This window comes from Tachysurus fulvidraco, chromosome 2, assembly GCF_022655615.1.
Source record: "Tachysurus fulvidraco isolate hzauxx_2018 chromosome 2, HZAU_PFXX_2.0, whole genome shotgun sequence".
NCBI classification, from domain to species: Eukaryota; Metazoa; Chordata; class Actinopteri; order Siluriformes; family Bagridae; genus Tachysurus; species Tachysurus fulvidraco.
This window is the reverse complement of record NC_062519.1, coordinates 8,386,164-8,412,162: the sequence shown is the minus strand read 5'-3', so window position 1 is coordinate 8,412,162 and position 25,999 is coordinate 8,386,164. Positions and strand designations below refer to the sequence as shown.

The 25,999-nt window shown below is 36.4% G+C and overlaps 2 protein-coding genes across 3 annotated transcripts; both read left to right on the top strand.

Moving 5' to 3' along the window:
- The first annotated feature begins 1,118 nt into the window (after positions 1–1,118).
- On the top strand, positions 1,119–12,352 carry nuf2 (UF2 component of NDC80 kinetochore complex). 2 transcript variants are annotated; one of them, XM_027140712.2, is made up of 14 exons: positions 1,119–1,246; positions 3,514–3,641; positions 3,715–3,789; positions 7,120–7,196; positions 7,299–7,360; positions 7,729–7,826; positions 7,977–8,050; positions 8,129–8,222; positions 8,480–8,542; positions 9,679–9,816; positions 10,042–10,182; positions 10,489–10,664; positions 10,809–10,944; positions 12,134–12,352. In XM_027140712.2, exons 2-14 carry the CDS (start codon positions 3,519–3,521, stop codon positions 12,239–12,241), a joined length of 1,365 nt encoding a protein of 454 aa, XP_026996513.1. In that variant the 5' UTR covers positions 1,119–1,246; positions 3,514–3,518; the 3' UTR covers positions 12,242–12,352. The 2 variants fall into 2 exon arrangements, with proteins under 2 accessions (XP_026996513.1, XP_026996512.1); XM_027140711.2 differs by having other exon boundaries at positions 1,239–1,349.
- A 1,843-nt stretch (positions 12,353–14,195) lies between these two features.
- Positions 14,196–25,851, top strand: shisa10.1 (shisa family member 10, tandem duplicate 1). Its single transcript, XM_027140713.2, has 5 exons — positions 14,196–14,353; positions 15,819–15,963; positions 18,586–18,722; positions 20,811–21,041; positions 24,361–25,851. The coding sequence occupies exons 1-5, from the start codon at positions 14,293–14,295 to the stop codon at positions 24,531–24,533; spliced, it is 747 nt and encodes a 248-aa protein (XP_026996514.1). The 5' UTR covers positions 14,196–14,292; the 3' UTR covers positions 24,534–25,851.
- The last annotated feature ends 148 nt before the right edge of the window (positions 25,852–25,999 follow it).

Genomic DNA, 25,999 nt, shown 5'->3' with positions numbered 1-25,999 from the left:
CACAAATAACTTTAGGTTTCTTTAACTTCTTTAGTTTGTTTAAGTTCAACTTGAACTTCTTTAGGAGTTTATTGGTCTCTCTTATTGGTCGTTGTAGGCTTACGTGTACTCCTTACCTTCTACATCATCTCAACAGAGTTGAGGTATGGACTCAAAAATATTCTGACATAAAGTGGAGTTTATTGTTGTCTCAGTGACTGTACAATTTCCCAGGTCCTGTGGTTGTAAACCAAGCTAAAGCAATTTTTAAAAATTGGCTAATAATAATAATAATAATAATAATAATAATAATAATAATAATCATGATGATGATGATGATGATGATGATGACAATAATAATATAAATTAAAAAATATACTGTATATAAGAATAATCATAACAACAACAACAATACTAATACTACTACTACTACTACTACTACTACTGATAATAATAATAATAATAATAATAATAATAATAATAATAATAATAATAATAATAATAATCACCCCTCCACTACCATGCTTGATTATGGGTTGTTTGTGGTGATATATTGTGGTGTTGTATTTTTTGGGTCACATTATTGACTTAACATCACTTTAACAGGTCAAAGTATATTGTTTTGTTCTGATGTTTGTTTAGATGGAATTGCTGCCATGTTTGTTTTTTTACAGAGTAAACACAGTTTACTTTAGCAAATGGAGGTAGTGAAACAGATAGTGTACAAACAGGTTCTTTACATGTTTTGTATGAGAGAAACAGCATTTTTCATACACTGATGCACTGTTATAGGCCTGTCGGTGAAACTGGATGATATTTGTCATGGCTGATGATGTCTGACAGCTAGTTAGTTTACATACTCATTCTTTCAATAATTAACAAAAAATGTTTATTTATTTTTTTGTTAATTTTGAGGATAGAAATAAAGTCAGAAAAGTGCAATTGACTGGGACTGCAATGAAATTCAGCAGTAAATGCAAAAATACCCTCAATAAAAAAAATCTGAGTATACATAAAGTTTTATATATGTGTTTTATCAACATATTATGAAAAGATTGTTATGCGTTTTTGTTTATTGCTAAATTTCCTTTTAAAGAATTAATGCGGTTATTTCCGTTCATATGTAAATTCGACAACTGACAGTAGGTGGCAGTGTGTACATAATTCATCTCTCTAGCAACAGCATGAAGAAGTACTTTGAGCGGATGTGACGAAAGAACCGCTGAAAGTTTAAATTTGACGACGGTTAAACGGCGGCGGTTTGCAGGTAAATACAGTTTGTTTTAGATGTTAAACATAACAATAATTTGCTCAAGCAAACTTATTGTGTTTATCTTTTATAATGGCGAAAGAGAATTTGGACAAAGATGGTACCGTGTTTTCTTCTGCTTATGTTTTTATTCTATTGTGTTGTTTTACATTAGCTAGCTGTCAGTAGTGTGTGAATCCTTTAGACCTGAGGTATTCAACTAAAATCGAAAGAGGTCCAGTAAAAGAAAATGTCTTGAAGCGAAGGTCTGGAAGATCATAATGTCTAACTAGTTAGTGTGAAATATATTTAAGTAGCCTAACAGTTGTATCGACTAGCTGTCAAATCAAATAAATTCAGTACAATTTAAAAAACTTTTTGACAATGTTTATTGTCACGTAACCTAGAACTGAACATGCGTATAATTGTAGATATGTATAACGTTCTCTCATTAAATAAATAAAAGTAGGGCTATATTTCAAAATAAGAGAAAATAAATAAAATGTGAAAATTGTGTATGTTTAAATAAAGTGCTTAACTTTCCCTTTTATATCCCACTTTTTGCTCAGTGAGAGAACTGAGCTCTAAGGCTTGCCAGGATGTTAACCCTGGGCTTGAATGGAGTCAGGGCCATTCTCATACACATGTACACAATTTGATTATGTTCATTGTAGAGAAAGCTGCCTCGCAGTTGTATGTAGAGCCAAACATGGTCAGGATGTATAGGGCTACTTCCCTCAGACCTGGGAAAGCTGTCTCAGGGACGCTGTCTTCAGATTTGAGTGGATATGTTTGTTCAAAACCTGTATGTTTTGTCTCATAATGGCGTTTCACATTGCCACTTTTAATAAGTGCCACGGTTTCTGTACATATGAGACACACCGGTTTAGTGCTCCCAGTGGGAAGTATGAACAGAAATGAGACTGTCCGTTCTGGATTTAATGCTCTATTTTCAATGTCCACTTTTCTTTTTTTTTTGGAGAGAGGCATTTGTTCTTTATTCTCCCTTTCTCCCTCTCACTCGTCTGTTTCTTTCCCTTTCTCAGTCTCGCTCATCTGTTTGTCTCCCTTTATTTTCTACATGTATCGCTATCTTTCTTTCATGTGTAACTTTAATTCTCTATCACCTGTCTTGCACTGTTGAGTCGCAGTGTTTACTTCAGGAATGCACAGACTTGAATGGCTGAGTGGTATCACGTGGGATGGCTTAACTCGCATGCAATTGGTCTGTGCGTTTCCACTACCTTTACCGTAAAGGTTGCAAAAGCCGCGCCTAGTAAAATAGAAGCGCCTCGTCAAGGTCCGGGTCCGTATTGGACAGCTTCTGGGTCCGGACCGCGGTCCGCCTGTTAGTGACCTCTGCTTTATGCAGTCAATATTTATATTTATATACAGTCAATATTTAAAGGTTTGGTTTTTTTTTTCTTGGATTTTAGATCATATTAATTCAGTAATACACTGTTGTTAATTCATATAATCAATTAATTAATTAGTTCAAAATGCTGCTGCCAGATTTCTTTTTAAAAAGTGTAAAAGCGATCACATTACCCCTCTTCTGAGGACTCTTCACTGGTTGCCTATTGAATACAGAATTTGTTTTAAAATACTTTTATTTGTCTGTAAGTCCCTGCATAACCAAGCTCCTGTTTATTTATCGGAATTATTACATCCTTACTCTCCTTCCAGAAGCCTAAGATCAGGCAGCCAGAACCTTCTCACTGTTCCCTTTTCGAGACTTAAGCGTAGAGGGGATCGAGCTTTTTCAGTGATTGGTCCTCAGTTTTGGAATGATTTGCAGATAGAGTTAAGATTAGCACCGTCTCTGTTCAAGTCCCTTTTAAAAACGTATCCGTTTTCCTTGGCATATCCATAGTTTTCATTTTCATTCTTCTTATTGTTCTTTACTTGTTCTTATTATTGCTTGATTTAGCGTATATTATTATATTGTTTAATTATATTTTGCTTTCATTATCTCTTGTCTTAGTATAATTTTTATACTATACTCTTTTATTGTACAGCACTTTGGTCAGTTCTATGGCTGTTTTTAAATGTGCTATATAAATAAAGTGAACTTGAACTAATTCAGTAATACTCTGTTAATTTAAATATTCAGAACTAAAATTCAGTAATACTCTTTTCAGATTAAAAAGAACAAGTTTTATACTTTGTTTTGTTGGTCTTTAAAACTGTAAAAATTTTAAATATGACTTTTGGTAACTTTGTTTCAGTAAAAGTTTAATAATGTCTCTAATAATAATAATAAAAAAATCCTATGTAATCTGAAGGAGCCATGATGGAGAATACCTTTCCAATATACAAGGTGGACGCCATTGTGCAGTTTTTTCGAACTGAAGTTTTGACCGGTCAAGAGGCGAAACATTTTGCAAAAGGTGATATCACTCCAAATCCAAAGGTGAGCCATCATTGAGTCTTGCAGAGATTAAATGATTTGCTTGACAGAACCTTACATGATTTGCACTTTACAGGCAGATGTCATCCAGAGGCTCTACATGAGAATCTTGCAGCTTGTGTATCGCTTCAGGCCTGAGTGCCATTACCTGGTGAGTGCTGCCGAGTCATAAAAGAAATCACTAGTTATTGCAGGATTGCATAGAGTAGATTTGTGGATAAGCCCCTGATATCAAAAATGCTTTTTGTCCCTGTTCCATGGTAAAATGGTCAATGATGTTTGATTATGCATAACTATTCACAGCTGTGCGGTCATCCAATCATTCTTATATTTAATGCACTCATGAAAACATATGGCTTCTATGTGCTACTTTATATGGCTAGAAGCACGATGGCTACTGATTATCATGCATGTAAGCTGTCCCCAAACTGTTCCCACGAAGTCTGAAGCACACAATCATATAAATTGGCTTTGCATGCTGATAAATTAAAGGATTCCTTTCACTGGAACCTAAAGGCTCAGAGCTGTTCCCTTTCCCTTTGACTGAGCACCAATTCCCCAACACTCCAAAATCCAGTGGAAAGCCTTCCCAGATGTATAGAGGATATAATGACACAATGGGCTCCAATTTGGAATGGGATGTTCATAAATCAAGCGTGTGTAATAGTCAGGTGTCTGACAAAACTTTGACCATATAATGTATTTCCTTCTGCCAGAGACGGCTCATCAGTAGTAAATGTTATGTCTGTGGTCTGTTGGCTATGCATCTTTCTACAAGCTTGTCTATTGTGTTGGGTGTATTTTTAATTTTATTTTTTCATATTTTTTTTTAATAGGCGTGCTATGCACATTTTCCATACTGAATAAAACACCATTGGTTCTTTATCTGTTTCAATCTGTAAGAGTAAGGAAAGTGTGAGACATTTCAGTAGGCTGTTATGTAAAGCAAAGATTTCTTTACATCACTCTGATCTCCTCTTTCATTAGGAAATACTGTATGTCAAAATACGGCATCAAGTCACAACGAAGAAGCTCTTCATGAAGACTTGAGTTTTTTTTTTTTCGTTTTTTTTATATAAACTCTCATCTGAATTTTTTAGTACTGCACTAGTGTTAAACTCTGTAGTTTGACTGATGTGCTTGCATATAGGGACAAGATGATTTCTACAAATTTGTCTTGAGTAGAAATCTATTCATTAGAATAATTGTGAGAATTTAACTCTGTTGTTTACATTGCTGGTAAAAAAAAAATCGTCTGAATCCAATTTTTTTCTTTAAAAGTGACCGATTTGTTACTTGCAAGGATCAAAGTGAAGGAGCATTTCGGCATCAGGAAAGTGAGGGCTCATACAGTGCCTTGGAAAAGTATTCATACCCACTGAACTTTTCCACATTTTGACACGTTACAACCACAAATAAATTTATTTTATGAAATAGACCGAAACAAAGTGGCACATAATTGTGAAGTGGAATGAAAATTATAAATGGTGTCTCTTTTTTTTAAACTCTGATACCCCTAACTAAAATCCAGTGAAACCAACTGCCTTCAGAAGTCACCCAATTAGTAAATAGAGTGCAGCTGTGTAATTTAATCTCATTATAAATATAGCTGTTCTGTGAAGCCCTCAGAAGTGTGTTAGAGAACATTAGTGAACAAACAGCATCATGTAGACCAAAAATCCTGATAAAATACTTTTTTCTTTGTGGTTGTAACGTGTCAAAATGTGAAAGTTCACTGGGTATGAATACTTTTGCAAGGCACTGTATTTAACTGCTCTGCACTTGAGATCTGAGATTTGAGCTCACAAAAGATGGGTGAACACATGCCATAGGAATTCCATAGGAAATTACAGGAATTACATTCCATAGGAAAGTAATGAAAGTTTAAAAGCAACTTTTAACATTTATGGGTGTGTATAGAAAGGTGATTTTGTTTAGACTGATGTCAGATTTAGGCCACACAATTGGATTTGGGCCTTTTTAGCCTGCGTTAGCTGTGTGAATGTAGTCTTGGTCTATTTTATATAAGCATGTGTTGTAATCTGTTGGAAAAGAAAGAGAAAAACAATCGTTCATGGCAATGATAAAAATGGAATACAGTGAGATTTTTAAAGCTCTGGTAAACTTTATGGTTAATTAATTATTTTGTTTCCTTCTCATATCTGATTTGAGTTTTGTGTACTGCTGTGTGAAACTGTCACAATACCTTTTTCTTACATATCGCAAGAGTGAGTAGTTATTTATTTTTTATACAAACACAGATTTTAATTCCACACACAGAGACTAGTTCTCCCTTTTCAGCGTTAATCAATTCATGTAGCCATCGCTGGCGTTGCTAGTGAACCTGTACTCGTGTGACACCTGTTGTAGACGTGTTTTTATGTATGTGATTAATAGACAATTATCAGATTACCCACTCCTTGTTTGGTGAGATTATATTTGACTAGATTAGCATAGTTTCTGGATCAGTAGTAACAGACGTGATTTTTTTTTTTTTTTTTTTTTTCTTTCCTGTTTAATTTTTTTCTCTCTCTTCATTGCAGCTGTTTGTGTTCATTTTCCGTGCAGTTGTGGTGAGAAGTGTTGCATGTGATAAGATTCTGTGTGCAAAAGTATCGCATATTCTTTTCAAAGAAACCATTTGGATAGCTGTAACAAACACGGCTCTGGCTCTCATTTTAATGCCAAAACACTGCTTCAGAACAAATTCGGCATTAACTAATTAAGTAGAGATTTTCCTCTGGAAATGCTGAAGTAAGAATTTATGGTGTTTAACTGAATAAAGTGCAGTTAAATATGCATTCTTCTTGAAGCCACTCTTGGGCAATGCTTATGCCATGGATTGTTTGTATTGTACAAAGAAACTGCATCTTTTATTTATTTATTTGTTTATTAACTTTTGTATATATAAAGCCATGTTAAGGAAGGTTTTAATAGTATTCATGTGCACATTGTGTGGTCATCAGACTCTGGGAATGTGCCTAGGGTTTATTGCTTCATGAGGCTCCTTGTATACTAGTAATTAAAAGCTGTGTGTGGTTTGAAAGTTTTACTGATGGAGATGCCACGATCTCTAGACTGGCTGTTCAAGCTGTTTTTTCTTTTTCCTTTATATAAACAAACACCATGTATATTAACACGTGACATTCAGGAGATTTGTCTCGCTGATTATAATAACTTTAAGATTGTATAGAAAGTATATTCCTGTCTATTCAGTTAATTTAATATGTGAAAGGATGCAGCTGATTTTGTTAGACGATTAAAACAAAGGCACTTAATAAATGAAATGTATTTTCTAAAAATTAAGGACGGTTGTGATGGTTAGATAATTTTGTTTTTATCCGAAGCAGATTTTACACTGCAGTATTTCAGGTCAGTTTGATCATTCGTCATTTCCCTGAATGTTCTTCAGAAATGACTATTAAATATGACGAGGGGGAGGAGGACTTGCCAGCATTATTTTTATATTTTCTTTTAACAGGCACCTCTCTCAGAAAATCTCCAATACCCAATGTTACACGAGTGGTCTACACCAGTGTTGAGTCTATATGTATGCATGTAAGTGGATTTTACGTCTCCTTTATCAGCTGCAGTACAAATGGTGAGAGAATTTGATAGAAAATTGAAATGCTCTATCCAACGCTCGCTCTCTTTTTGTAGGTGCCAGTTTTTACCAGTATGCCATGTGTATGATTTTTCACTAAACGACCTGCTTAATCCTAGTAAGTAAACGTGTGTCGTTCCCCCCCCCCCCCCCCCTTCTTTGACCTGCCTTGTCTCCTCTGTCAGTCATAGTGAAAGTAACCAGTTGTGGGTGGGTAATAGAGGTTTTTATATGAAATGCAAAAATGTTGTGTGCTTCATACACATTATGTGCAGAGTGAGAGGTATTGACTTACATTTCTCATTTATACAGCTGAGAGATTTAAGTTTAAGGGCCTTGCTCAGGTATTGGTGGTTTCGATCCGTAGTCTAACACCTTAACCACAGAACATCCCTTTTTGTGTTCTTGCAAGTTATTTAGCACATAACTGTTTCTTATTTAGTCATGATTTTGTTTTCTCATTTAAATCTCTGTCTCTTATTCCAGAGCCCAAGAGAACAATCACTATATTAAGTGGAATCCAAAATTTCCTGCACTTTCGGAAACAGAGGCTGGAAATTATTGCAGGCCATCAGCAGGCTTTTGTAAGTCCTTGAAGAGAATGCATTTATTCAGTATTGCTTGACATCAGGGATTCATTTAATTCTGTTTCTGTGCTTTTTATTATTATTTTTTTTTTAATTAATTGCACTGTAAAGAATCATCTCACCTTGTCCACTTTCCTCTGTCTACAGCGGGCAGATATGGATAAACTTCAGTCATGCACAAAAGGCATTAAGGACGCTGAAAAGAAGATCGAGAAGCTGATGTAGGTACTCGGTGCAAACTTAAACACAATGGGTTTTGCCAAAATGTGTGGTCAACATTTGCAACCATTCTTGCACAGGACAATCCCACCAGAACAGCAAGCAGAGGCTAAAGACCTGGCTGCAGCCCTCACCGAAGTGAAAAACGCTACCATGCAAGAAACCCAGGAAGTGGTGAGATCTTTCTCCCATTTTAAACAAGGAATATGTTCGAAGTTTTGCAAATTATCAATGAATTACCAGTTGAGGATTTAATGTAAAATGTTATGATAGTGTAGTACCGTATTTCACAGAATGATCGTGTTGATAGAAGGGCTCAGTACTCCAAAAGGAAGTGGGGAAACTTTCTTTCTTACTTCCTTTCTGCCAAGTGTTTAACGGTATCTTATGTTTTTTTTTCCTTCTCCTTCTTCTTTCTTTTTCCCCCCCAGAATGCCCTTAATGAACAGGTTGCAGAGTGCAAAAGAGAAATTGCAGAACGGTCACAGAAACTGGTATGGAAACACACACACACACACACACACCCCAAAAAAAAAACAAAAAACAAAAAACAAAAAAAACAAACAAAAAAAACAAAACAAAAAAAAAAAAAAAAACACCAACAAACAACAACCCCCCCATTTTTTTCTCATAATTGCTGGTTATTGTTTACACAGAAGAAATCCTTTCTAACTGTGGCGGGACTATGCAGGTCCATAAGTCAATTGCGTGTATGTTTTCTTTTTTCATGGCATGCTGGATGCTAGGCATATCATCTTGCAGCAATAACTGCAACAATTGAGCTGTTCTTCCTTTATACTAGATTTTTAGCTGTTCAGGTCAGCACAAGATTCCTTCCAAGTGCTCAAGCCACAAAAGTGAGCTAATTACAGTGCTCCTGTTTTATGAACATCTGGATTTATAACTCTGACCAAAGCAGCTCTTTCCCTTGGCATCATCAAACTAGAAACAGTAAGCATGATGGCCGATTGAACTAATCACATTACATATGATACGAACCCCAGACCGTTTTTTTTTTCCCAGGAGGATCGGTTCTCTTAACTGCTCCCTGGTGGGAAAAACGGCACTCACACTTCACCAAATCTACCACAAAACTCCAAGCCTTAACACCAAATTCAGCTCATAGATATCTTAAATACACAAACCATGTGCTGAAGGAGAATTTGATTTGTAAATGTTGAATTCTAAAGTCCTGTACCATAACTGCACATATTTACAGTGATATAACCAGCTCTAAATTGTACATAATGTATTGGAACAGCAAGGGAAATAACTTCTCTCTCTTCTCCACCCCCCCCCCCCCAAACAAACAAATAAATAAACAAGTGGGAACCTAAATAATTAAACAAGTAAATCATAAAATTTATATATATATATATATATATATATATTATTTATTTATTTATTTAAACATTGAATATATTTGGGTAACACTATGAAGTGGTGATAAAATTGTACAGTAATCTCCTGATCTTTATCTCTGAACTGTAACACTGGTTTGACCTACTTTCAAGTTTGTAATATTATGCCAATGTCTGTTTTAAAAAGTAGGTCTGATGTATCAACTAAATTAAGGTTCTTTTTATGAATTTGCATGACTCGACCATAATATTTTTTCTTTTTTTTACAGAGCCAGAGGAAGCTAGAAGTGGCCAATTACAAAGATGAAATGGCCAAACTTAAATCTCAGATTGTTGAGTCTCCTGAGGAGCTCAAGAATGAGATGGAAAAGATGAAGGAAAGCATAAAGAACATTAAGAACTCAAAAGTAAGTAACTGTACTAGGTATAATGGTTGCACGTGTAAATGTGTAGGCTTAGAAAGTAAATATCAGCCTTGAAGTCTGTTGAAGATTATAAGGTCCTAAGTGTTTGAATGTCTGGCCATTTTTAATTAAAGCATATAATTTTGTACGTTTGTTATTTGCATTTTTTTGTTGAAAATGTTAGCATGCAGAGGAGGTAAAACATGTTCTGTTTGCATGTAACTGCAGGAACTGGCAGATGAGACGCTGGTGGAGCTCCAGATTAAGGTGCAGTGTGCTAGCCAAGGTGAAGCTGAAATTCAAGTAATACTGAAACAGCTGCATGACCTGCAGGCCAGCATGTGCAAGACTAACCAGCAGAAGGAAGAGGTAAACTTGCACACTTCCTGAGTTAGGTCTTATGTTTGTGAGGATGAGCCACTAATTTATTACAAACTTTAGATATAAATAAATTCTGATTAATTTACTTGGGGAACGAGACAGTCACAGAGCTGTTCCTGTTTGTAGGGAAAACAAGGATGCACGGATCCAATGTGCTTTTTAAACATGCATGGTAGTGTTTTGAATGAATAGTTATGGAGATTTGGACAATGACATCCCCCCCTTTCACCCACTGCCCACCTCTCTGTCTCTCTCTCTCTGTCTGTGCACCTATGTGTGTATGTACACATACAGGTTCAGAATATGGTGGCTCTCTACGAGTCCTTGCAGAAGGAGTTAAAGGGCTTAAGCAATGAAGAGGGTCAGCTAAAGAGAGGTCTGGCAATGAAACACGACAAACAGTCCAAGCAGCAGATTCGGCATCAGAAAAAGAAGGAGCTCAAGGACCAGCATGTCCAAAATATACTTGGGTGAGAACTGATTTGTAATTGATAATTTCCCCCTCCCTTCTTTCTGGGTAGTAAACACTGGTGTTGGGTGATTTTTATTTTTTCCGCTTTCCTCGCAAAATGTTAAACGTGACATTTTGTAAAATAGTTTTTCCTTGTGCCAAGGCAATATGACAAAGTTCATGAAAAGCGGGAGGAAATTGTGGATCAAATAAAAAACATCACCCGAGAAACTGCGCAGTTCAAGGCAAAAATGCAGGAGCTTAGAGATTCCTGCAACCAGAACAGTGAAAGTGCTCAGGTAAGGCTTCTCTTCATTTCATCACTTTTAATTGGATTTTTTCCTTACATAAGCTTTTATAGAGTTCAGTGTACAAGCCAAGAATCTCTTCCATGATACATCCAACAGAGTCCCTTAAAGGTGGGGTCTCCGTTGTTTAAAAGCCAATGTTGACATTTGAAATCACCAAAACAAACATGCCCCTAACCCAAATGGGTCCCACCCCTGTATCGATAGCTCCGCCCACACATACATATGTAACCCAGGCAACTAATGGAAAGAAATGTCTCTATCATAGCTGAAGGGAAGAACAATACGATTGCAGATAAACAAACAAGCAAAAATTACACACAAGCATAATCATGCAAAGGACGGCATATATTAGTTCTGTGTAACAAAGCAAAATCAACGTTACTCACATATTGAGAAGGCATCTTAAGTAAAGTTGGCCACATATTCACAGATTTGAGATTCCTGAGTCTGTAACTCCTGAGCTAAATTCTGTTACTACACAATTAACACCTTTTCTATCGTAGTAATGTAGGGATTCAATTACAACCCAATTTTCCTCAAAATCAGCTTTCCTCCATGGTGGACAAAATACACAAGTCTCTATGTGCGGATGACTGAGAGACAGATTCCAAGGGACCATCTGCAAAGTGCAAAACACGAAAAGCGACTACAAAAAAAAGTCAATAACTTCACTGTAATGTCACCAAATTCAGCTCACACATCACTGATGTCCTGATAGTTATACTACAACACATTTGTGTTATTATAGGTCTTTTGTATAATTTTTATAATTTGAAAATATTAAACTCGAATCTGCGAATATGCGGCCAACTTTACTTGTCCCTTGGCGTTGGAAAGCTGATGCTATATTAACACGTCCTACTTCTTGCCTTATCGTAAGCCTTTCTTCGCTTTCTTTTTGTTTTTATCCTCCATGTCAATGTTAAAACCGATTTCTGCTAATGTCACACATGCGCACTGAACACTCTCTCTGCCCATATGGAAAAGACCCGCCCCTTTCTGCTCATTTGTTTTGTTTGGCAGCCCAACGCAGTTTTCTGAAGCATTTCTCAAACAAAAGACCCCACCTTTTAATGATGCAAAAACTCTTGTTTTCTGTTCTGGCTGTTTTCTTAGATTTATTATTGAGTCACATACACCTGTGAAATATGCTTTGAATCTTTATTTTTCTTTTAAGGCTATCTACGATCGGCTGCTCACCACACTGGAGCAATACCACAAACGTCTTGAAAATTTAGTGATGGAAGGAAGTGCTGACATCATGAAAATGAAAACCAATTTCTAAGCTTGTTTTTGAAATTTCTTTTTCCCTGTATTGCCCTTTTTCTCTGTACCTTTTTCAAATGTTTGTCATATGTAAATTTTCTTTATTTTCCCACAATAAATTAAAATGTTACATTTGGTACATAATCTGAAGTACATAGATGGAGCATAACATGAAACTCATTGCTGTAAATTCTCCTAAATTAACGATTGCATACATACACCCCCTCCTCCTAATGTGAAAAGGATCACATTAATTAAATTTTATATTTTTTAAGGTTTTCCGATCTTTTTCCTAGCACAAGGAGTAAGGGACCATGTACGTTTTGGTTTTCCCTGTTATTCTAGAGATAATCACACAGGTCACTTAGCTGTAATCTCTTTATTATTCATTACATGATGTGCTGTAAACAAGATTGTATGCATAGAATTTTAAATGTACCCTTTACTCCAGTGTGTCCTAACTAATACCTAAAGTACATTTGTGACATATGAGAGAGAAACATAAAGCTTTATTTAAATGTTATTAGTGTGACATTAAAGGTACTTTAGTGATAAATTTAAGGAAAACAGGGACAATTTGCAGGCGTGGTTTGGGATTTAAACAGTTTTACTGCAAACGGATGTAATTTTCTTCAGACTGATCTGCTTTATCCTGTGATGAGTCATTTCTGTCCTTTTGGGTGTGGCTATCTGGAACATTTCTAAAGTAAATATTATTAGGGGAATATACTTCTACAAAGAGTATAATTGTTCCAATTTTATCGCAGTTGTACAAAAGGGAAATTTGAAAATGAATGCTGGTCACTTCTAACTTCAAACCAGTTTTGTTTGAATTATTTAAATTTCATTTTGGACATGTTTCCAGTGAAAACGAAAGGGAACGACCTGGGTCTAGGGTTGCCAAACCCAATGGATAAGTCCCCTTAAACGATTGAATTCTATTGTAAACTGACAGATAAATGGGTTTACAGTGATTCAGGGAGTTCAATTTATTTCAATAGCCATCTTAACAGTTCACATTTGTCTCAAAGAAGCTTAGCAACCTTGTATAGAAGCAGGATTTTTTTTTTTTTAATTTAATTTCAAGATACTATATGTCTGTAACATTCTTAAAGGAATAAATGTGATGGAGGAAAGGCATTAGTGAAGAATATAATTGAAATTAAATGGATTGGGAACTCCTCATGCAAAATTCACCTGTTGATCTTATAGGACTCATAGCTACTGTTTGGGGAGGATTTTAAGCAAAGTAGCAGTCATGAAGGTGAAGAAGCTTGCTAAAGTTCTCAGGGACAACAATTAATTATGACCTTAAGATTTCACAACACACTATTAGACCAATGATTAAGAGAGAAGCCAGTAGTCACCTGAAAAATAGTTGCAGGACAAACTGAAAGCAGCAAGTGAACACAAAGTACTGACCTGCAATGCAATCAATTTCTGTTGTGCATATAATCCAAAGAACATCATTAACACAGCGAACTTACCATCATCGTGTTTGTCTGCAAGCGCCAGGGGAATTTACACATGGAAGGAATAAAGATGTGACATATTCGAGCTGAAATGTGTCACATCCGCAAAGAAAACAAACCTGTGGAGAAGATAGACAAGACAACAACCCCGAATATACAGCCGGAATAACTCAAGAATGGTTTCTAAAAGAGGTCTAATTACCTTCATATTTAGTGAGTTCTCAGAAGGACCTTCATAACACTGGAATTTAAGAGGATTTGCCAAGAGGTACTGGACGGAAATGAACCACATTTCTGTAATAAGATGACAACTGCAGACGCCTAGCTGGATAATTTAGGTTATTTATCATTTTTGTTTATACCTGTTACTGCTTACGTTTTGTTCACATTTATAAGTGTAAATCAGACATCAACAAAAAAAATGTGACTGAGTAATAAACACTCCAATGTGGGATAGAAATTCTTTCTCAGATTAACCACAAGAGGAGGTACAGGTGTTGATCTGGCAACCTGTGGACAAGGGAGACTCCTTATATCTCACGTTACAGTAAAGACTGAGGACACAGAAGGTCTGAAGGGTACAGAGAAGATATCCAGCATGTCCTCGACCATCAGCATCGTCCTGGCCTTTACTGCCACTTTACTTTTCACCGCAGTTGGTACGTGAAAGTGAAATTCTACCTTGTGTATTATTTATTTATTTTCCTCTTTTTCTCTTTATTTATGTATTTATTTATTTCCCTTTTTTATGCGACAGAATACTGACATTTTCATTTGACGTTTGATGCGCGAACCGTCTGCATTGTTTATATGAACGATTTTGTTACTGTAGTTTCTGTGTGTGCGTGCGTGCGTGCGTGTGTGTTGTGTGCGTGCTGTAAGAGAACTGGCAAACAGCTCGCGCGTTCTTCCCCTGGGCGTGTTAGCCGTTAGCTTTCACTCCATTTTTCTTTATTACTTCAGCATAAAAATACACAAATATAAAGGATATAACTTCGAGTTTACAGAGCAAGCCTGTGTAATCGTGTACTTCCGAAGCATTTTGTACACATTTGAGTTCGTATCTCGTCCCTGTGACGTGTTTTTGAGTAATTAGACATTAAAACTTACAGAGACTAACAGTAAACTTAAACCCCACTGAAAAATGTCCTGGAAAAATGTCCACAGGCCTTCCGTTAACTCTTACATTCACACTTGTGAATTTGATTAAAGTGACCTATTAGATATATAAAGGCTTAATAGCAGGGATTCTTACTTAGTTTTTTTTTTAAATAATGTACACTTAATGTTTAAAACACTGAGGGAGATAAAGTTCTCTGTGCTCTTTACTAGATCATTATATTAGAATCAGAACCAGAACTCTCTCTGTGTGTGTGTATAAACAAAAAAGATTTACAAAAAATTGAATGGAAACATGGATTGTACACTAATGCAGGATGTGCAAAGTGGCCAGTACAAATATACCATTGTAAATGTGGCTGCTTTGCGTGGATTCAGTCTCTTAAATACCCCGTTAACGTCTCTCGCTTTGATGGAAAGAGTTGTGCTTGGGCTGGTGGGGGGTTGTGTTATACGTTATACAGGTTACACAGCTCCACGTATTTAAACTGTTTGTTTTGTGTAGTATTTATAATGTAATTTAAAATACTGAGCAGGATGAAGTTTTTTTTATCTGTTTACTAGATCAGAATCAGGTTTATTCCCAGGCACTGTAGGGTCTACATGTTGAGGAATTTGTCTTGGTGTGTTGGTGGTGCAAGCATAAGTATAATAAACAATTTTTTTGTGTATATATATATATATATATATATATATATATATATATATATATATATATATATATATATATATATAGTTAAAAAAACATTTACATAAAAACAAGCAATTGAATATAAACAAAACAGAAACATGGATTGTAAAGTGGCCAGTGCAAATATACAATTATACTTGCCCATTAGGGATAGATATATAGTATTTTAAGTTAATATTTTTAATATAAGTTAAACTTTAATTGTATTTATTTGTGTTATGCATTATACAGGTTAATAGCTTCAGATAATTAAACTGTTTATTTTGTGTATTATTTATAATAATGCCTACATTTGTTTTCTTTTTGTTTTCCAGCTGATGACTGCGACAGTTTCTACACTCTAGGTGGTATTTACAAGAAATCCCAAGATTGTAGCAATTGGCAGTTCTGTTGTGGTACCTGTGATAATCGTTATTGCTGCTCAGATCCCTTCAGCAAACTTACTCTGGACTGCGATTTGTAAGACTGATTTTAAAAATATTGAACATTTTCATTGCATGGTTTACTGTTACTTCTGGTGAAGTATGGGGCTTTTTTTTTTTTAAAGAGTTTAGCCATTTTTTTGGTAGAGGATTACAAAAATAAAAGCTTTCACAGACGAACATTTAATGAAATCTTTTATTAAACTGACTAAGCCTTATTTTAACATTTCTAGTTTCTACGGAAGTGAGAGTGTGCTTTATATCCCACTTTGCTGAATTACAGCCCCCAGACAATGCAAGTTTCCGATGACTAGCTTCCTTTTGGCCTGTTCTGTAAGGGGCTTTGCTAAATCACTTTGTTATTTGCACTTTAATTTTTGCGTTTTTCTCTTTACTTACCAAGTAAACTTTAAACTTTAACTTTAATTTGCCACAATTTATAGTCTTAAAATATACTCTTCTACACTACATATATGTGCTACATGTAAACTCAACCTTCTTTGTTTATTTTACAAACAACATTTTTTGTTGCTTGGTGTGTTTTTTTTAAAGGCTAAGGAAAAAGAAAGCACACCCTTCTTCAGTTCTAGGTTTTTATTTATCAGGGTGTAAATAACCGTGAGTTTCCGTTATGGAAAACAATGACTACATATTGAAATCTGTTATGTGTGTGTGTGTTTGTGTGTGTGTGTGTGTGTGTGTGTGTGTGTGTGTGTGTGTGTGTGTGTGTGTGTGTGTGTGTGTGTGTGTGTTTGGTTGTTTGTTATTGTTGTCATCACCTGAGGTTCTTTGTTTAGAAAAGTTTGTTGAGGACCAAAATTATTATTTCACGTTACCACATGTTTCTCTGTCAGGTAATTTATGGTCATTTTAAATCAATTTAATAGAAACAGATTTATTTTAGATTTAATTTGCTATGTTGGAAATCCAATTGGTCAATCATTTACATACATCAAGTTGACTGTCTCTATAAACAGTGTGGAAGATTCCAGAAATGGATGTAATGACTTTTCTTAGCTTTTGATTGGTGACTGCAGCTGTGGCTGTAAAAGAGCCTAACTTTAGACTCTAGATGCTTTTTGCCCTCGATTCCAGGAAAATACAACTAATTCAGTCAGGACTTGAGAAAAATATTCTTAGGAGCAATTTCCATAGAACTGAATGAACAATGACCTGACCTCATCTTGATTATAATGGCACCTGTCATGGGGTGGATATATTCGGCAGCAAAGGAGCAGTAGTTCTCAAAGTTGATGTGTTGGAAGCAGGTAAAATGGGTAAGGGTAAGGACCTGAGCAGCTAAGAAAATGGCCAAATTATAGCTATAAGACTGGTTTAGAGCACCTCCAAAACAGTAGGTCTCGTGGAATGTCAACCGTAAGCAGCGGTCAGTTCCTACCTAAAGTGAACCAATGAAGTGGTGACAGTGTTCATGCGTTCCCAAGGCTTGTTGATGCACAGTTAAACATCTGTAGGATGTGCTGGGCAAACAAGTTTAATCTATGAAGGCCTCACCTCACAATGTGCAGGATTTAAAGGATCTGCTGCTAATGTCTTGGTGCCAGAACAGTTTTTGCGGCACATAGAGGAACTACACAATATTATCTACTACAGTGTTACTACTTGATCTGCCACAAGAAATGTATGGTAACCTGACATGTGTGAAGCTATAAAAATGTAACTGAATTAATTATGTCTTGTGTTTGTAACGCTTAGTAACACTTGTGAGATACATTTTGACCTGTAACCGCATGTTTTTGGTAAATCTGAGAAACACTGGAAGCTCGATGTAATTGCTTGAATCATTTTATTTACCACTGTATACTGAGTTCTCTTACCTTATCCAGCCCACATTGTCTGTCTCTGTCTCTGTCTGTCTGTCTGTCTGTCTGTCTGTCCTACACTCACAGAAAGCTTTTTGTTCTTAGGAGTATTTAGTAGTTTGTATGACAACCTGGTTGGTTTTTGACAATCTGACAACCTGAATATTCCCCTTCCCCACTTCCCCTTTGTGAGCTTCAGAAGTTTATTAAAGTTCAGCCACAGATATTTACCGAGTGACAAAGAACACTTTCTGTTTCGTCGGCGGTTCAAGGTAGACGTTTTTATTTCTGTCCGAATAATTTATATGCCTTATCAATCAGAGAATTTTTTTGTTAAACCCAAGGTTCTTAAACCTGACAGTGTATTAAATATTTTGTACAGTTTTACAAAAGAGGAAGGTGGTTAGTATTTCTGCTTTTTTTCCAACAGTGTGGGGAGTTTTACACACCCTCATGAAGTTAAAAGAAAGGTTTTACTAATTATTTCTTAGACCATAATCATCCAATTTTGAGAAGTGAAAGGTTGAAGCTTCTCAAGTTATTTGGAATTGTGTGTTTTGGGTACATACTTTACTAAAGTACTGTTAAGTACTGTGGGGTTTTTTTCTCCAAAATCATGCCAAGGCATTTGCAGCCCTTACTTTTTACCATAACTAGATAGCAAATGATCTTGTATGTTTCTCACTGCTATAATAACTGTATTTATAATCACTGTTTGTTTGAACACAGAAGGTTGTCGACTCCACAGTCAGGTCATATCATTGTAGATGCATGTACAACCAGGATTTAATTAAATTAATGTTGAATGCTTGAATGCTATTTTTCCTGTTCCGTAGTATGGAGTATGCTCAATCAAGCGGCACCATTGTCCTTGCTACTGTGATAGCGAGTGTGATCATCTTCGTCATAGTCATCATCGCCTGCTGTGTTTGCCCCTGCTGTTGCTTGTACCAAATGTGCAGAAAACCCAGACGTAAGTGAAACCTTTGGCATTTTTTGTCTAAATTTCAATCCAGTCGCAATAAAAGGTAGAAGTCTATGAATCAGAAACATCCAGCATCTTTAGATATTTCACAGCTAGTGTCAGTTGTAGTGTCGGATGCTCTGCTCTTGGGTCACACATTGTCCGTTATTCTAAATCCCTGTTAGTTTTTTTGCTATTTTTATTTCTGACTACAAATGTCAGAACCTTGAAGGTTGCAATCTCACTGGCTCTCATAACAAAGCAGTTGTGTTTGTTGTGTTTGAAACATAAATGCGGTTGAGTGAGGAAACATGAAAGGCTCTCAGTCTAGGTCTGGTTTGACCACGGCCCTAAATTCTTCTGCCGCACAAGCAGAAATCGGTTCAGTTTAATTTCTCTTGCACGTGTAATGCAGCTTAGCCACCGTGATACCTCGCCTAGCATAGACACTTAGCTCTTACAGGCTGTTATTTGTGAATTTTGTTGTTTAATGTTGTTTAAAATTTAATGTTTTCATTAACATTCGTGAGTAAGTACAAATGATTCATTTCAACCGTGATCAGTTAGGGTTTGTGTTAGTGAGTTTTTAGACAAGTTTCAGAAACAAACGTTTAAGCTGACCTTTCGTTTCTGGATTTTCACAAATACCCCATTTCTTGTGTACACACCCCTGTGAATGATTTACAGATCAATTCAGAGCTGGCTAGATTAATAAGACCCTATGAGCATAAATATACGAGGTCGTGAATTAAATATCTAGAAGATAGTTAGGCCTTATCAATACGTTATATTTCTGAGTTTTGTCTTTGACATAATTCTTCCAGTTTGTGATTTCTGGCTAATTAAATAGCCGTGGTGTCTAAGCGATTAGAGGATTTGGGTTACTGATCAGAAGGTCAGCAAAGACCTTAACCCTCTCTGCTCCAGAGTGCTGTAGCAGGACGGACCCTGTGCTCTGATCAAAGCATCTTAACAATCTGGGATATGTGAGAGATATGTAACATACAATAAAGTCTGTTCTATATTATAATGATCTCAATAGCAGAGCAACGGCATTTCAAGGTAGTCACTGCTAGGCTTTCGATTTTATTCATCAGAAGCAAGATATTGCTAAGTGGAGCGTTGGCTGTATCTGTTGGCCATCTCTTCATATTCTCTCGGTTTAATTTCCTTTTGTCTAGTGAACTTGTTTACTAGTGTGTCTGGGTTAGAAATATATAGTAGCTGCTGGATTCGACTCTGACTCAGACTCACGTTATCCAAGACAACTTCTCTGGAGTGATTTCATATCCTCTTGCAGGAAGTAACATACTCTTTTCAGGCTATTTGCCAAACCACAACGTGAACAAAGAAGGTCTAACACAAGACATTCACGAGACAGTGGGTGGATCTGTGACGGCATTTGTCTTAAAAAAACTCTTTGTGGGAAATTTGTTTTTTTTAATCTTTGTCTTGTTAGTGTTGGCTTTGAAAGAACTGAATTTAAAAGGCATTCGTTGGCTTTCTTTATGAAATCCATGGAACATGAACTTGACGTGTGTATGCTGAAGTAGATTTTTGACTTTCACCCTAATTTCATTGTGAAATATATGAAACTGGTTGTCAAGCTGTAGGTTTTGTATATTTAATCTGTATCGTTTGCGTCTGTAAACCTTATAGAACGTGTTATCTCTTAGCTTTAATTACTTTAGGCCGACATGTTAGATGTTCACCGAGAGATTTAATCAGTTTATTTTGCACAAGTTGATCATGTTTTAGTATTTTTACAACATGATACGATTCAGTTCTCATTTATTTAGTCTTACATTACATTTACATTTACAGCATTTGGCAGACGCCCTTATCCAGAGCGACGTACATAAGTGCTTAACTCTCTAACATTTAATACATTAATGCTGGCTCAATAGGTTACATAATTAAGATACCATGAGTTTAAAACATTTGTTCAAAGTTACAATGAAAATGTGTCAAAGTTTTTTTTTTTTGTTTTTTTTTGTCATATTGATTCATTATACTTTTAATAGACAGTAATGTGTGTGCATTATAAAATGACATTCTGAGAGAATGCAACTGAGACGTTTTTATCTCTTTCCACAGCGGTGATGGCAACAACCACAACCACAATAGTAAATACACAGTATCCTCGGCAGCAGCCTCCAAACCCTGCTACTCAGTACCCAGCCTACCAGCCAGTTCCTGCACAGCCTGGCTACAGCGCCCAGCCCGGCTACAGCGCCCAGCCCAGCTATGGAGGGCAGGCCATGCCCGCTGCCCCGTATCAGGGTCAGCCTTATGTCGCAGGACCTCCTCCTCCATACCATGAGAGCGGTAAGAACAGCATTAAAAGCTTTTCCTTCCAAATCTTAACTTGATTCATAAACTAAGGTTTTTTTAGTTCCAAAAAATTCAAATATTTAATAAATAATCATTTATATATTATATATAAATATATAACACCGGTTTTAAATCTTCATTTTGATGCTATCTTGTGAATATGATGACACCTTGACTAAGTGCAAAATAACAACATTGAGGAATATTGTGAAATTTAACTGACCTGATGTTAACATTTAAAGACTCTACTAAGGGTTTGTAGCTTTTTTAAACACTTGAGGAAAAGTTTGTTGTGCTCTCAGCCTTTACCTGTTCATAAAAGCACGTTTATGAACACTTCAAGTTCTACTTATTAACTATTAATTCTATTTAAAAGTAATAATACTCATTATATGCCCAGGTTTTGCCTCCACCACCAAGTCACTTCAAATCGTGTATTCGTACATCCGTCTGAGATTAGCGTGATGGCTCACGAGTGAGTGGTTCAATCTGTGTCGAGATTCCCATCAAGAATATTGGCTTTAAGTTCCAACGTTACAAAAATAAAGCTCTAGGACAGATTTAAGCCTTTATTTTGATGCAAAACGTCTAGAATACTGACACCTTTGTGTTTATTACTAAATTAGTTTTTAATCCCATCGTGTACGACGTCTTGCGATTGGCCTTTTCCCTTGAAGTGTGTCAATACTATAATGCTGAGGTATAACATGTGCTCCAATGTGATGATCATATGTCACTAAAAAACAAAAGCAGAAGGAACTGAATCGAAACTGGATACAGGAATAAATTGGTATAATTGACACTAGACCTGTCAACCCTGCATGGAAAACTGTAGCACATTTGTGATATAGAGCTTCTATAAATGTCTGGTAGAAACTGTAGTGTACATATATATGGGGTTTTATGGTAAACTAAATGCTTTAAGGGGAGCTACACCCTTCTTGTGGTTAGTGTAAAAGCCTATATATATATATTTTTTTGGCCAGCTGTAAACTCGATTTCAGCCACTACACATTAAATAATCACATTCTCATTAGACTTATAGGAGGTTCCTGCCTACCAGCCATGTGACTCTTTGGAAAAGTTAAACCGTACAAGACATTTTAACAAATTATTATCATTCTGTTAGTGGCACACACACACCGCCTGCGTCTGTTATTTACACATCCCTTTTCTAGGGAACAGTATGAGGTCACTAAATCTTCCTGACAGCAGAGGAACTGTTTTCCAGTCTGACAAGATAGCTCCTTGTTGTAGGGAAGACATAAGCGGTTTTTAAATTAGTCACATTGACGCACCGTTTTCTGGAACACTAACAATTTCTAACTCTCCAATTTATAATTATTCTGCCTTTCCAAAATCCGTGATTGTGCCTTGCGTTTTAAATGCAGTAGACCAGAGGTCTGACACTGGGCCATGCTGAGCTAACTGTACAAATTGGGTTGTGTGCTGTGAGAGTTGATTAAACTGCTCACTAGAGTTGGGTGACTTGACAAGAATATTCCCATGTTCGAGGACGTTCCTGTGATGGATGGTATTACGCTATATACGTTTGCCATCAAACTGCCTGTAGTAGGTCTGTTTACATGCGCCTGATATTTGTTTCTATGTAGACTAAACTGTGCAATCTGACTGAAATAATAATTTACCTGAGCATCACATATATTCTGAACAAAACAAAGAAGCAAAAAAATACCACTCCACCACACATATGCACAGGGTACTTCTGAATCAGACAAAGTAGGATTCAGTCGTTTACAAGGCTAATTATTTTTTCTGTAATGCCAGATTATTTCAGATCTACAGCATCCCTTTCAATCTGAGAAAATTTCATTCAGCTTGAGCTCAGGTGGCTCGAGGTGTTTACAGTCCGATTAGTTATGAATTATTTGGATGCAAAAAAAGTCTGAAAAAAATCAATACACTAGAAGATTATTAATATGAAGTATTTTAAGTATTGCTACACATTAAAGTAATCCACAAATAATGATGATGATGATGATGATTATTATTATTGTCCCACTTACAATGGTTTTCTCTTATCATCATCATCATCATCATCGTCAATAATTGAATATGGCTTTTCCCAGAGTCGTCCTATGCTGAGAGTCTTGGAGAGAACAGCTAACCTACTGTCTTATTAGAAAGGACAACTTTCTTCTTTCTCCTGCTGATCAACACCTCACTAACCAATTGGCTTCTTGTTATTATTTAGGGCTATGACTCTTCTCTGTTGTGAAATCATGTGACTTTCCAGTAGCCTCATTTCTGTTAGGCGGTACAGTGAGACAGCAACTGGTATTTCAGAATGCCGTGAGATGAGTACGCACTCTGAGGTATTTAACACATTACTCAGAAGTAAAGGACAAAAAGGTCTGAGCACTTCAGACTAACAGGAAATCAGGAAACCCTGAATCAAGGATCATAAAAACATTTTGTTGAATACAAACACACCAAGGATTAGAGGTTGCAAAACATGTGCAGTTTGTGGAAGAGAACGGCACTGTATAATAACGCCTAACAAGATCCGTTCTATAACCTAACAAGCTAAATATGTAGCAATTAAAATAGTCCACATGCTAATAACGTAGCTAAATTGTTTGCAGTCTTTGCCGTCGTATTCCACAGGTAACAGTGTATAGATTATGATGGCTAAGAAAAACAGACTTATGTGATAAGTTATTTCAAATAAATAATCGTATGTTTATAGAATCTGTCGTGGGCGATACACAGTGTCAACTGAGACGCCGTTCGCAAAAATGTGGACTAACCTTGCCTAGAGTGTTTGTTCTACTAGTATATTTTTGTTATCTTTCATGACGAAGCAGACAATTTGAAGCCACACTAACAGCTTTGCGAGTATTTACATGTCTACTGTAAACATGCAGCAATTCTAAAAGATTAGGCTGTATCTTATCATGGCTCATGGGAATCCCCTTTTTTGGGCGTCACCCACCACAGCTGGAGGATGAAATGAGTTAGGGGGAAAGGGGGGTTGGAAAAAAAAAAAAAGACTGGTCTGAATTAATGAAACGAATTGTTCTTTTTTCCATGCAAACACCCCCACCCCCACGTAGTGCCAAAACACCCACTCGTCTGAAAACCAAACTGGAACATTTGACATAATCTCCTCCTGAAGATTATTCAGTGCTCACAGTACACAGTATGGCTTCTAACAAACACTACAATTAATAACCGAATGAATAATTGACATGCTAGTCGCAGTCACAAAAAGAACACGTTTGTGTTGGCGACTAAACCGGCGCTTAGCTGTAATTGTCTAATGTTTGTTGTTTTCTCTCATTATCTCTAGGAGGATATCCTGCACCATACAGCCAGGCTGCCTATGATGGTTCTCATGCTCCGTACCCTCTCAATCCCCTCGGGCAGCCCAGCTTCCCTCACCCACCTCCAACAACCGACTACAATGCAGCTCAGCCTCCATTTAACCCAGCCTACTTGGAGCAGCCCAAAACCGGATACTAAACCACAGCTGTCTGCCATCGCACAGCCTCAGCTGGATTACAAACACCTACAATTCCACTTTGGGTGATGCCAGTCCTATATGTGCTATATTTATAATGGAAACCCTTCAAGTACATGGCTTGATTTCTCATGTGATCAAATCGTTATTCTTAAACAGACCGTTATGGCTTAAAGATTCCTTAACCTCAATATGCACTGCAAGATAGCAAGGCTTTCCATGGATAATTTAGCACATATAGAACCTATAAAATGACTTCAAGCCATACTCTGTGCTTTCGTCGGTTGTCGGTGAGAAGAAAATTGAACGTGGTTCGTATGAGTGTGAAAAACCAAAAGAGGAATTGCGTGCTTCTTTGTTCCTTCAAGCATAGCAGATTCCCAGTGTAGGGTCTGAGCTTGATATCCAGGGGACTTACAGGCAGTGATAATGTGCTCTGAGCCCTTTTGACCTCAAACTTGGCTGATGTAATAAGTAGGAGGAAACTTTCTTTTTTTTTTTTTTCTTTTGAAAATGCCTTACTTTTGGTAAACGTGGGTAGAGTGGGATAAGTGTTGCAAAAAAGTGTGAAAGAGAAAAAAAATTAAGGTGAGGTGATAGTATAGAAGTGTAACATGGAACATAAAGTGAGATGTAATTACACTGATTTACAATTCACATTCATAACACCAAAGGTTTAATTCTCTGTGACACCCGGATATTTTGGTGAACTTCTCACATGTGTATAAAGCTAGGTCTGTTATTCTTTTTCCTTTCAGTGTTCATGTTAGTTTGGATTTATTTGTATAACCAAGGATCAAGAATATGCCTTACTTTTCATGTTATGCAGTCATAATAGAGATAAATATGTTAACCAGCAGATTTGACTTAAAGGGTCATATCAAGGTTGTTTACTGTTTGTTCGTTCTTTCATATATTTTTAAATGTTTTTCATAGCATCTTTTTCATGGCAACAAATGATGTACAATTTAGGAACAGACTCTTGTGGGTGGTAATGTGTTTTCATTTCACTCAGCCCGATTATTTATCAAGGCACGCAGCTCATGTCACAGCTTATCAGGAAAGAAGCTTAAAGTTGCACAAAAAGCTTGTTGCGAGTTGTGTAAACAGGAAAGAGCTGTAAAACTTTGATTTTTAATTTGTTGACATCGCATTTAAAGCCCCAGATAGAATTGCCTGTTTTTTCAGCTATTGTTTCTTTTCTCTTCATTATGTTTTCGTTGTATTGCTGCTGTTTGTCTTTAGCTACATGTAAAATATTTCTATTCAGAGCATTGCCAAGTTTCCAAAGCAAATTAAACATGTGTGTGCTTGAACGGCCATCTGACCTTTTTTCAAACTTATTATAATAAAATATGTCAGAGATCGATGTGTTGTACAGTAAACTGGTTGGGAAACACAGATGAACAGGTTTAGATATTTATAGATTTTTGAATGTGTCATTGTTCAAACCAGTCACACAGCTTAA